Source organism: Poromitra crassiceps (genome assembly GCF_964638095.1).
Source record: "Poromitra crassiceps genome assembly, chromosome: 9".
Lineage (NCBI taxonomy): Eukaryota > Metazoa > Chordata > Actinopteri > Beryciformes > Melamphaidae > Poromitra > Poromitra crassiceps.
Window position 1 is genome coordinate 14,261,398 of NC_139630.1, and position 13,282 is coordinate 14,274,679.

General features: G+C 44.7%; 1 protein-coding gene across 1 annotated transcript in view; it reads left to right on the forward strand.

Moving 5' to 3' along the window:
• LOC310782182 (NACHT, LRR and PYD domains-containing protein 3-like) overlaps window positions 1-13,282 on the forward strand; it is a gene marked incomplete at its 3' end in the record, with an annotated part of 169,613 nt that overhangs the window by 88,566 nt on the left and 67,765 nt on the right. Inside the window, exon 5 of the mRNA XM_083642868.1 lies at window positions 6,110-6,235. Within this exon, the coding sequence (XP_083498994.1) occupies window positions 6,110-6,235 (126 nt within the window). The remainder of the gene's footprint in view (window positions 1-6,109; window positions 6,236-13,282) is intronic.

Below are 13,282 nucleotides of genomic sequence, written 5' to 3' on the forward strand. Positions count from 1 at the left end.
GTGCTGCTGCACCCGCCACCGCGCACAGCCGGCTTGGCGAGGTGAACGTGAGCATTGTGTCCAGTATAACCATTCCCCGACCTGCCTTTTCCATTCCATCAGCGCTGGTGCCTCAGCCTGTCAGTCATGTAACGTAGATACAGGAGAGACTATTTGTTTCGTATTGCAAATAGAACGACGGACATAATAATAAAAATGCATCGGACTCACAAGTGTGCAAGGATTTCTGTGCGTGACGATATTTTTTCGGATGGCAGATAAAAATATGCATACCAAACTTTGGAGTGTAAACTCCGCCTGATATTCAGACTGAAGATCGTTACTGTAACTCATAAACTAATTTCCCCTCTACTCAAGAGGACTGGTCTGGAGCCAGTCTATAAACTCCTTGTCCATGGATCATTTTGATGTTCTGTTGCACCTGTTTTCTTTTGGAAAAGTAAATGCATGATAGCTGTGGGATATAGGCTATTGGATTTAATTTAATTTTTGTATTCATTGTATTTGCACAAAAAAGCTGTGTCCAGTAGCCTAACCTGGAACACTTTTATTTTGAGATGTGTTTGAGTGAGATGGTCCTACTTCATGCAAATGATAAGATAAGATAAGATTATTTGGATCCCCATTAGATGTAAGAATTGTTCTATGAATCTTAATTTTCAAACAAAGTTACAAAAACGTTTGTGTAAGCTGTCAATTGTTGTTTTTAGAAAAAACATCGGAATCGGCAAAAATCGGTATCGGCATCTTGCCATTCTTACCCAAGATGGCGCCGTACTATGGCGACACGCTAAGAGCTGCTCTCGTCTTACTGTTTGTTTTTATGTTATATGTCACTGTCTTTGCACAAAACGCGTCTTGCACAATTGTTTATAACCGCCAGACTTTACTGGACATAAGATTGGATGTTCCCAGCTATTGGAAGCCGCGGGACGTACCGAGGGAGCTGTACAACAACAACTCGGCGGCACCACCATGGAGAAATGGCTGCAGACGGAGACGAGGGAAGCGAGGTGGTGTCCTAGCGAGGCTACGGGGGCGCCCCACCCGACCCCCGATTCCCAGTATACTGCTAGCCAATGTTCAGTCTCTCGACAACAAGCTAGATGAACTCCAATGCCGTTTGAGCTCTCAACGGGACTTGAAGAACTGCTGTGTGTACTGCTTCACAGAGACATGGCTGAGCCCCAATACACCTGACAGGGCCGTTCAACCGGAGGGTTTCTCTGTGTTTCGCACAGACCGTTCCACGACGGTCACGGGCAAGACTAAGGGAGGTGGTGTTTGCTTCCTTGTTAATGATTCTTGGTGCACTGACGTGGTTATAACCTCCCAGTATTGTTCGCCAGTGTTGGAACATCTAACACTACGGTGCAGACCATTCTATCTCCCCAGGGAGCTTCCCTGTGTGCTGCTAACTGCTGTCTACATTCCGCCACAAGCCAACGCAGCTGAGGCGCTAGAAGAGCTGTATGGAGTCATTAGCAAGCAGGAGAACATGCACCCGGAGGCCATTTCAGTCGTGGCGGGGGATTTTAATCACTGTAACATGAAATCTGTGTTACCAAAATATTATCAACATGTTAAATGTCCAACCAGAGGAAATAAGACTCTTGATCATTGTTACTCCACAATCAAGGCCGCCTACAGAGCGATACCACGCCCTCACTTTGGGAAATCCGATCACCTGGCCGTGCTTCTGCTCCCTGCTTACAAGCAGAGAGTGAAGTGCGTGCAGCCCATTGTGAGATCGGTACAGTGCTGGTCCACGGAACACGAATCCAAACTTCAGGGCTGCCTTGAATTGACAGACTGGTCCATCTTCAAGGATTCTGCCACGAGTTTGGATGAATACGCCGATTCTGTCACCGGCTACGTTAAATTCTGTGTGGATAACTGCATCCCAGTACGATCCATCCGCTCCTATCCCAACCAGAAGCCCTGGATTAATAATGACATTCGCCTCAAACTGAGGGAGCGCACCATCGCCTTTAAATCCGGGGATGCTGATCGTTATAAAAAATCCAGGTACGATCTGAGAGGAGCGATCAAAGCTGCTAAGAGACAATACAGGGACAAATTAGAGGACAATTACAGCGGCTGTGACTCACGGCGAATGTGGAGAGGGCTGCAGGCGGTTACGGATTATAAACCCAAGTCTGACACGATCTCGGACACCTCCGCCTCTCTACCGGACGATTTGAACAACTTTTTTGCCCGCTTCGAGGCTCATAACACGGACCCAGTCACATCAGTGCGGAGCCCACCCGATGTTATAGACCTGCAGGTGACTCAGGATGATGTAAGTAAAGCGTTTAAAAGCGTTAAGGCTCATAAAGCTGCCGGCCCAGATGGAATTGCCTCTCGTGTCCTTAAGACATGCTACAACCAGCTGTCCTGGGTCTTTACTGACATATTTAACCTGTCCCTGTCATTGTGTGTGGTCCCATTATGTTTCAAAGAAACAATAATTGTGCCCATTGCTAAGATAAAACCTGTCACCTGCCTTAACGATTACCGCCCCGTTGCTTTGACTTCTGTTATCATGAAGTGCCTGGAAAAACTGGTTATATCTTACATAAAAAGCATTATTCCTGTTAGCATTGATCCATTACAGTTTGCTTACTGTTCAAACAGATCTGTTGATGACGCTATTGCTCTTGCTTTACACACTGCCCTGGTACATCTTGAGAAGAAAAACACTTATGTCAGACTACTGTTTATTGACTATAGCTCCGCATTCAACACGATTGTACCATCAAAATTGTTGTTGAAACTTAGGGGCCTTGGTCTGGGCAGCGCCATCTGTTACTGGCTATTTGACTTTCTGACAGGCAGACCACAATCTGTGCGCATTTGTCATAGATGTTCATCTATCATTTTCACCAGAACCGGCGCGCCCCAAGGCTGCTGCCTCAGTCCTCTGTTGTACATTCTGTTTACCTTCGACTGTGTCGCCAGATTTGGAAATAACATCATCATAAAATTTGCGGACGACACCACAGTGATCGGATTAATAACCGACGGTGATGAGAGGGCCTATAGGAGAGAAATAGAAGATCTAACCCTATGGTGCCAAAACAACAACCTCTCTCTAAACACCAATAAGACCAAAGAAATCATTGTTGACTTTAGAAAGTCCAAAGTCATTCACACCCCCATTTCCATCAACGGGTCATCTGTCGACATAGTCGACAGCTTTAAATTCCTGGGCACACACATCACAAACACACTCACATGGTCTCTCAACACCAAGTGCATCCTCAAGAAGGCACAGCAGCGACTGTACTTTCTGAGGCGCCTTAAGAAATTTGGCTTGAGCACCAAAGGCCTTGTGAATTTCTATCGCTGCGCCATAGAAAGTGTTCTGACAGGGTGTATCACAGTGTGGTACGGCAACCTGACCGCCCAGGACTGCAGACTGCTGCAGAGGACTGTGAAGACAGCAGCTAAAATCATCGGCACAGAACTACCAAACCTCCATAACATCTTCACCACTCGCTGTAAAATGAAAGCCAAAAACATTATCAAAGACACCAGCCACCCCGCTCATACCCTGTTCTCACTCCTCCCTTCCAAAAAACGCTACCGGAGCATCAAATCACACACCACCCGTCTCAGTAACAGCTTTTTCCCTCAGGCAGTCAGGCTGCTGAACAGTTGACTCACACACACTGCAACGCACTGTCACTTTGTTGTTCACCATTACTGTACTGTATTGTATTGTGGTTTGTGTTATGTCTACACGTACTGTGTACAGACATGTCTGTATCACGTGTAGCCTACATAGTTATGTAGGTCTACACCCTTTTTCTGTCGGTCTTGTGACCATGTCCTTGTGTATGTAAGGCTGAGGGTGCTCAAAGCATAAAGAATTTCATTGTATTATACATTGTATTATACATATGACAATAAACTACTTGAACTTGAACTTGAACTTGGCAAGTCAGACTATTCAAAAATCGGAAATCGGAATCGGCCAAGAAAATGGCAATCGGTGCATCCCTAGTTGTTTCCCTATTGTGTTCTAATAAAGAGTTTAGGTCAGTGTTTTGCGGGATTTTCTCCACCCATAGACAATTTCTAAAATGCTTATAAAAATAGTTTTACTTCGTCAAACCAAACGGTTCAGCTATATTTAGAATCGGGAGAGATCATAGAACATTTCACTCAGACCAAAACTTTAAAAAACTAGGCTACATCTAAAAAATATTGTCTTTAAATCTGCAACTTTTTTTACATTTTGTAAGGCTGACGTTTTGGACCCAAATGCAGAGATGACAGACACAAATGAGTTTTCAAGTCTTTTACTGATTTTCAAAAAAGGTTTGCCAAAGCACAGCACAGACCGAGAGGTCAAAGATGGGGAGCCTGGCCACAAACGGGTCGGACGACCGACAATAACTAACAGTCTTTATAATCCAAAGTAATGGGGGTGGGCCAGGCATCCTCCGGTAAAGCAGGTGAACGTCCTTTGCAGGATATAGAGCAGGCTCGGGGTTTCTCTGACGGAGAGCTTTCACAGAGACGAGGAATCAAGGAGACAGCGGGTTTCAGGAGGCACAGCTCAGTTTGCCCTCAGGAAGGTGTTTTAAGATCAGCACCGTTTTCTGAAATGACAAGTGGTTATATAGACTGTCAAACAGGTGCATGGCATTACTGTGAATTGACAGGAAATTACAGCCCCTCCGCTATTGGCTGTGGCGCTGCCTCCTGTTACTGTAGCGTGAACGTTGCGTTCACTCGCGGGAAGGCCTTTCAGCACCCTGGACAGCAGCCTCTGTGCTCTGAGCGGCCGGACAGGTCTCTCAACGCAGCCAGGGGAACAAACAGAATTAGGCTATGTGGGACAAACAGAATTCGACTATGTTTCTGCGGGCGTGTCACATTTTGGTCCGAGTGAAATGTTATGTGGTCTCTCCTATTTCTAAATATGTGAACCATTTGGTTTGAACAAGTAAAACTATTTTTATAAGTATTTTATGAAATGTCTATGGGAAAATAAAAGGCATATGAAAATCTCTGGTACAGTGCTGAAGCAGGAAGTAGGCGGTCACTTTGCCTCTATATGCTTTCATTTTATGTTTTCATTGTCTTATTTGTCTGATTTTACCCAGGTCATTGGTCATTATTTGCGTCAGTTGACGTTTTCAGATATTCTTCTGCGTGTGCTACTTAGTGGGGGAACCTGGTGTTTCATATTTGTAATGGGCAATGCGGGCAAGGCTATTTAATTTATTTAGCACATTACATACACTGCAAATTAATGGTACATAACATTATCCTGGAATTGGAATAGGTAGGCAGAACAGCAGGGGACTGGGATTCAGCCCGCAGTTAGTATTATAATCGCGTTCGGGTGCCTCGTTTCCCCGCTTGTTCATTTTTAGTGTTATTTATTAATGGGGTGAGTAGGACGCCACTTGTTACATCAAAACTTAATTTGGGAGCATGTAATTATGTGGAACAATCGATTAGCCTGGCATCGATTGATTTGTTTTCAGCACCGAGATGGTGGACAGCTCCAGTTAAGATCCTTCTTTCGGGCTGTCTTAAGAAGGTCATTAACAACGCGTTTGGGAAACACTCTTTTCTTAAGGCTCCGTCTTACCTGACCTCTTCTTTGGAGCCTTCTTAAGGAGTTAAGAAGGTTCTTATTTGGGAAACCCAGCCATTACCGTTTTTGTTTTTTGTTCATGTTTCATACAATTGGCCAAGTTAGTAGTTAGTTTATGGGATAGGAATGCTGCCAGATGACAGGCACTAGGCGCCATTTTCTCCTATATTTGGAAGAGAAAATTATTCTGAAATGAAGATTTGATTGACAGCTGCCATGTCGTGATATATGATTGGTTGAAATGGGGTAGAAATTTTATAGTACTAGGTGACGTCAGCAAACTGTAGATTACTGTTATGAATGAAATCTTGAAAAATGAACTTTTGATGTGAAAAAGTGTGAAAAACTTTTGTGATTTTTCTTTTGCATACATTATTAAATTGCATACCCAGGTATTTGAACTAAAATAAAAGAAGTCATTTTTGGGTTCAGCTCGACTTTAAGAATTATGTTGAGAAGCTACCCCTAACCATGTTTGTGTATTATTTGAAGATCGTGGTGACCTGAATACTTCAACTGGACAGCTGAGGATCAGAGGATTGACCAAAGAAGACACTGGATGGTACACAGCAGAGATCAACAACAAAGTCATCAGCCAGACTCAACTCAAAGACATCTGTAAGTTATTATGTTGCCAGTTTGGCCAGTTTCAAGTGAGGTGTTGTTTTCCGTTGAATTCACCACTTCTTCATCTTGTTGAAAGCCAACCCGCGAGTGCAATTAATTGAATGGTTATTTGAGGCATTCTCCAAAAGCAAGTGAATCCCCACAGACCCTCATGTTAAAATGCACAACTATAGAGCAGAAATAAACATGTTTACAGCATGGATGAAATTTGCGTTGGTTCAGGGGGTTCACTGAACCCCCTTAGTGGCCATAGCCAAAAATCTATCAATCACTGCATGAAATAGGCCACCCACGCCCATCACGGGGGAAATCGCTCCGTTCACTCCCATTCACCAGCGTCATTTTCCTTGAATTAAACATAGCTAAAAGCTGTAGTGTGGTTGGCTGCGCAGACAACAAATGTAAAAAATCGCCAAATAAAATGTTTTTGTACTCCCGAGCAAAACAAGGAAGCCATTGAGCATTCGCGAGAAGAAAATGTGGATTTAGCTGTCAAGGAAGAAAGTTGGAGTGTTCATCTTCCATATATATGATCTTTGTGTGCAACTACGTGACATAGGAGAATGCCAGCGTGTCTGATGCCATCTGTCTTATGTTACACCAGTGTTATTTTCCTTCATTTAAACATGCCTAAAAGCTTGTGTCATAGTATTTCACTTCAGGCCACTGTGTGGGATCATTTATCCAGCGTTGTTTGGGCAATGAAAAGGGACACTGCTCCAGGCCAACTGAGTTCATTTTCTCGATGTACCTTTCCCTCTCTGTTGGAGGAAGTGTACTGAAATAATCTTTTGACATTATCTAAAAAGAAAACTGTCCAAATCCCTGTAAAACCCCGCAAAACTATTTCTATCTGACGAGAGTTCCTCCGTTCGCCCCGGTTAGCTGCGGTTTGTTTTACTAGCTGCAGTTGTCAGGCAGTGCTTCCATGGATGGGTGCTTCCTTGTATTTTCCCCCATCTTGGGCATTGCTTCTGAATGATGACGCGTTTTGCAGTGTCTCTATATATTGGCAATTTCGGCAATGTCTGTTCTCTGTTTAAATTTTTGTGCCGGCCACGGCTATGCCGTTTTACGTGCGATCAGGCTGAAACTTTCAGGGGGTGTAAAGAGCACCCATGCGGATTCTTTAATTAGGGCAGATGAATTGATGATGTCATCAGTGATGTCATAGAGGAGGCGAGGCCGCCACGCGCAGTGGTCATCAGTGATGTAATAAGAGCATGTGAGCCCACACAGCGGGTGTGTTGGATAATTGTGCGCTGCGCATGCCAGTAGAGCAGGCGAGGCCACACATCAGCGAGCTGCAGGGCGTGCGAGGCCACCAGTGAGCCCGCACAGCGGGCGAGCCTAGGAATCAGGCTTGCGTAGCGAGATGCCTAGTATTACTATATTTAATTAATTGTTATAACAACATAGAATTATTGGGGCCTGAAAACGCAAAAAAGTGAAAACAGGTTTCAGAGTTGAATTCTTTGATAATGCCGCTCCCCTTACTGTCGCCGGGTAAAGTGGCAAAACGCAATTCAGGTGACGACACAGCCCCCCTTTGCCATGGAAGACAATGATAGACAATAGGAGCATTCAACTAGCCCAGGGGTGGCCAAACTTTTTTGGTTGTGGGCCGCATACAAACGGGCCAAACAATATTTAGCGCAGCAGTTTTCGCAGCAAACATATTTGACCAGAAAACCCTTGTGCCCTCAACATTTTTATTTCTACCGAAATAAATATATGACAGATAGTTTATTGATGTGCTCACCTATTACAATGGGTATTTCTGTATGTTTTCAAATTTTATTTTCCTGTGCCAACAGGTTAAGACAGTACTGAGCCCCTAAAGTGACATGGACAAAAGTTTGACCTGCTTTAGAAATGACAGTACAGGAGTTAGTTGAGCTATATTTTAACCTTGGACTTCATTATAAGGACATTACTGCTTTGCTTGCAAGTCGTCACCATTATATTGTCTCCCAACGACATTTAAAACGAATTTTGAAGTCATGTGGTCTGTTTCGGCGCAAGGGATATGCCAGCTATGATCGGGTAATTTCTTTCATTTATGAACAATTAGAAGCATCTGGTCAACTACATGGATATCGCTGAATGTACACGAAATGCATGGAGAATGGATTACATGTCAGAAAAGAAGACGTCCATTTAATTCTTCAAGAACTTCACCCAAGGGGTGTTCAACTCAGAGCAACCAGACGCCTACATCGCTGGAACTATTTTGCAAAAGGGCCCAATTATATCTGGCACTTGGACTCCTATGACAAACTGAAGCCATTTGGTATCTGTATCAACGGCTGCATTGACAGGTTTTAACTTTTCACTGAAAATCCTCTGGGTGAATGCATTTACTACAAGCAGTGACCCCAAAATCATTGGAGGCTACTACATGGAGGCAGTCGAGAAATTAGGTGGCTGTCCAAGGATCGTCAGAGCCGACCGGGGGCCGTAGACTACACTAGTCTGTGTCTGTATAAAATTGGCTACACTAGTCTGTGTGTGGGGTAAAAAAATAAGGCAGTATTACAGGTCAGATCAGTAGCCTACGTTAGAACACGTCCCATAATTAAATGTGCTTTATTGGCATGGAAGTTAACAGCCTTGCCAAAGCATAGCAAATGTTCCAATAACTATCAGTAGTCATAAAAGTTCAACAAAAACACAATTCTTTCTCTCTCTGACCCTCCCTCTCTTCCTGTCTGTCTGTAGCTATATGTATGTCTGTCTGCCTCTTCTCTCTTCCTGTCTGTCTCTCTCTGTCCCCTCTCTCCCTGTCTGTGTGTCTGGCTGTCTGTCTGTCTGTCTGCCCCTTCTCTCTGTCTGTCTGCTCCCTTCTCTGTCTCTCTCTGCACCTCCCTCTCTATCTGTCTGTCTGTCTGTCTGTCTGTCTGCTGCCTTCTCTGTCTCTCTCTGCACCTCCCTCTCTATCTGTCTGTCTGTCTGTCTGTCTGTCTGTCTGTCTGTCTGTCTGTCTGTCTGTCTGTCTGTCTGCCCCTTCTCTGTCTCTCTCTGGACCTCCCTCTCTATCTGTCTGGCTGTCTGTCCGTCTGTCTGTCTGTCTGTGTGTCTGTCTGTCTGCCCCTTCTCTGTCTCTCTGCACCTCCCTCTCTGTCTGTCTGTGTGTCTGTCTGTCTGTGTGTCTGTCTGTCTGTCTGTCTGTCTGCCCCTTCTCTGTCTCTCTGCACCTCCCTCTCTGTCTGTCTGTGTGTCTGTCTGTCTGTCTGTCTGCCTGCCTGTCTGTCTGTCTGTCTGTCTGTCTGTCTGTCTGCCTGCCTGCCTGCCCTTTCTCTGTCTCTCTGCACCTCCCTCTCTGTCTGTCTGTGTGTCTGTCTGCCCCTTCTCTGTCTCTCTGCACCTCCCTGTTACAAGAAAACATGCTTTCTCACTTTAATCTAGAAATCCTTGTTCTTACATAATAATATTTTTGGTTTTATTTCCCCAGGTTTTAAGATATGTCTGAGCTTTCTGAATCCAAGTACCCCCTTTCCCGATTACAACATTTTGCTTAGAAAACTAAGAATACTATAACATGATGCAATGAATGAATGATAACCCACCTTTAGAAGAATATAAAATTACAAAATAAGAAATGGTGGAAAATAGTTGCAATTAGTGCCTCCTGAGCAGATTTATTTGAACATTTTATTAATTTTCATGATGTATTCTTACATTTACATTACATTTTAAATGTTCTTCTTTCTCTCAATGCCCCCTGTATTAGCTCCACGTACCCCTAGGGGTACCCCGGTTTGAGAACCGTCGTTCAACAACATAATGTCTGTTCATGTCAGGGTTCAACATAATGCCTGTTTGTTCATGTCAGCGTTCAACATAATGCCTGTTTGATCATGTCAGCTTTCATGACTGTTTGATGCACGTACCATTTTCAGTTGTTCATGTGCATGTTTTATGCAATGGTTATTCAGAAAAACGTGCATGTCAGCATTTGACAAACTAATACCTGTAGGGCCATATGATTTCTGCAAAATGGAAAAAACAAGACGGAATCATGGAATTTTGGTAGTAAATGCAAAATGGAATAAACTTTAAAACATGGAATATTGCAGAATTTATACAATTTGTCTGAAATTGATAAAAGTATACATAATTATCAAAATCAAAAGTAGATCTAATTATTGTAGTAACCGAAATGATTTCATAATTGTAAAATAGGCCTAGAGGAATTATTCCGTTTTCCATTGGGGTGGTTTGAGAGGGGTGTCGGTGTTGCATGGGACCCTAAAGTCACCTCAACTTGGTTTTCACTTTGAGAAACATGTCTTCATTCATGTCCTCCCTCACTTTTTTGTTGTGGTGGTCATGTGTTGCCTACTGTTCATGACTTATGTAAAGTAAAACATGATAAAACTCAAAATAAACATCTACTTCCTGTAGTCTACAACTGAGAAGAGTTAATACTAATGTCCAGTTGGGCAAGTTATTCAGGAAGTGTAAGTAGTTACTTATTACTGATTATTGATAAGGGGAATATAATGAGGTAAAGGGGCCAGTGACAAGTCAGGGGTTTTCAAAGTGGGAGGCGGGCCTCCACAGGGGGCTCCAAGCAGTTTCAGGGAGGCTCAGTGAATGGAAGTGAAAAAGTATTACATTAGTTATCAAAAGGAGAACACAGAATAGCCTACAGTATGTGTGATTTGGTTAAGGAGATAATTCAGAGATACAGTAGTTTTTAGTTCTACCAGTATTATTTTAATGTTTTTCCCACTTTCCCCATAGTCAGAAACAAATAAATGCCTTCAGACAGAAGGCATTTGTTTCATGTGTTTGGTATAGTCTGATGTATGTTAACAGTAGGCTACTATCAGGCTTCAATGCAATGTCCATTCTTCTCCAGTCTCTAGTTCCTTCTCAAATTAGAGAGAGGATCTGATCATATTCCTCAAATGCAGGTACAAATCCAATGCTTGATAAGCATCGGCCGGAAGATGCAACTGTGACTCCACCATCAGAATGTTGCAGAGGTCGTAGATGTCTGTGTCACATGGCACTGCTGGTCGAAATGTGCAGTCCCTCCGAGACAGCTGTACATCGGCTCTTAACACTGGGCAAACGCAGTCATCAGTTGTGTAGAGTTCTGCGAACATGTACATGACCCTGGGTCGACCGCTGGGCACTCTGTCATTCTTCGATGGTCTGATGAGATGTGAATCCCACACACAGGTGGTCTTATCTAACTCATCCTGGAAAAACAGTATATTAGAGAGTAAGAAAACAAGTTAACTGATATTCTCATGTGGGCCTTATGGCCTTCAGGATTTTGAGTGATTGATTATGTCTAGTGAATTGACAGACAGACAGCGAGGGAGAACATGGTGGGCAGGGAGAGGGGGGCAGAGAGACAGACAGGGAGAGAAAAGGGACAGACATACAGACAGAGAGGGAGGGGCAGAGAGAGACAGAAGGGAGCAGACAGACAGATAGAGAGGGTCAGAGAGAGACAGAAGGGAGCAGACAGACAGACAGACAGAGAGGGAGGTGCAGAGAGAGACAAAAGGGAGCAGACAGACAGACAGAGAGGGAGGTGCAGAGAGAGACAGATAAGGGAGCAGACAGACAGACAGAGAGGGAGGTGCAGAGAGAGACAGAGAAGGGAGCAGACAGACAGACAGATAGAGAGGGAGGTGCAGAGAGACAGAGAAGGAGCAGACAGGCATATAGACAGAGAGGGGCAGAGAGACAGAGAGAAGGGCAGACAGACATACATATACAGACAGGGAGAGAGTGGACAGAGAGACAGACAGGGAGGGAGAGAGGAGGGGCAGACAGACATACATATACAGACAGGAAGGGAGTGGACAGAGAGACAGACAGGGAGGGAGAGAGGAGGGACAGACAGACATACATATACAGACAGGAAGGGAGTGGACAGAGAGACAGACAGGGAGGGAGAGAGGAGGGACAGACAGACATACATATACAGACAGGAAGGGAGTGGACAGAGAGACAGGGAGGGAGAGAGGAGGGACAGACAGACATACATATACAGACAGGAAGGGAGTGGACAGAGAGACAGACAGGGAGGGAGAGAGGAGGGGCAGACAGACATACATATACAGACAGGAAGGGAGTGGACAGAGAGACAGGGAGGGAGAGAGGAGGTGCAGACAGACATACATATACAGACAGGGAGAGAGTGGACAGAGAGACAGGGAGGGAGAGAGGAGGGACAGACAGACATACATATACAGACAGGAAGGGAGTGGACAGAGAGACAGACAGGGAGGGAGAGAGGAGGGGCAGACAGACATACATATACAGACAGGAAGGGAGTGGACAGAGAGACAGGGAGGGAGAGAGGAGGTGCAGACAGACATACATATACAGACAGGGAGAGAGTGGACAGAGAGACAGACAGGGAGGGAGAGAGGAGGTGCAGACAGACATACATATACAGACAGGAAGGGAGTGGACAGAGAGATAGACAGGGAGGGAGAGAGGAGGGGCATACAGACATACATATACAGACAGGAAGGGAGTGGACAGAGAGACAGACAGGGAGGGAGAGAGGAGGGACAGACAGACATACATACATATACAGACAGACTAGTGTGTAGTCTATTTTATACAGACAGTGTAGCCTACGGTATTTAACTCATTCACCGCCAATGACGTCTTTGACGTGTTATCAGCAATGGCCTTCCCCGCCAAGGACGTGTTTGACGTGTTTTTGTTTTTATTGGTGCAGCGCCTGCAGCAAACACTTGCCCAGCCTGTCACACAGACACAGGTCCCTGCCTTCAAAGGGTAGCCGACAGCACGCGATCAAACACATACCGCAGCTGTTGTTTTGAAATCTAGCAAGAGGAAAAGCAGAGAACGGGTAACGCTTCCTTGTGCAGACAGGAGAAACGCAATTGAAACGCCCTCGGCACGAGCTGGAGTCGCCTTCCTCTGTGCCAGCCAGGAGAAAACGGGAGAAAGTAATCAAGAGATGTGTTTGATCATCGGAGGAATGAGGAAATGATCGATCAGTTTGCGAGGGCGGTGAGGACGTGTTGAATAGCC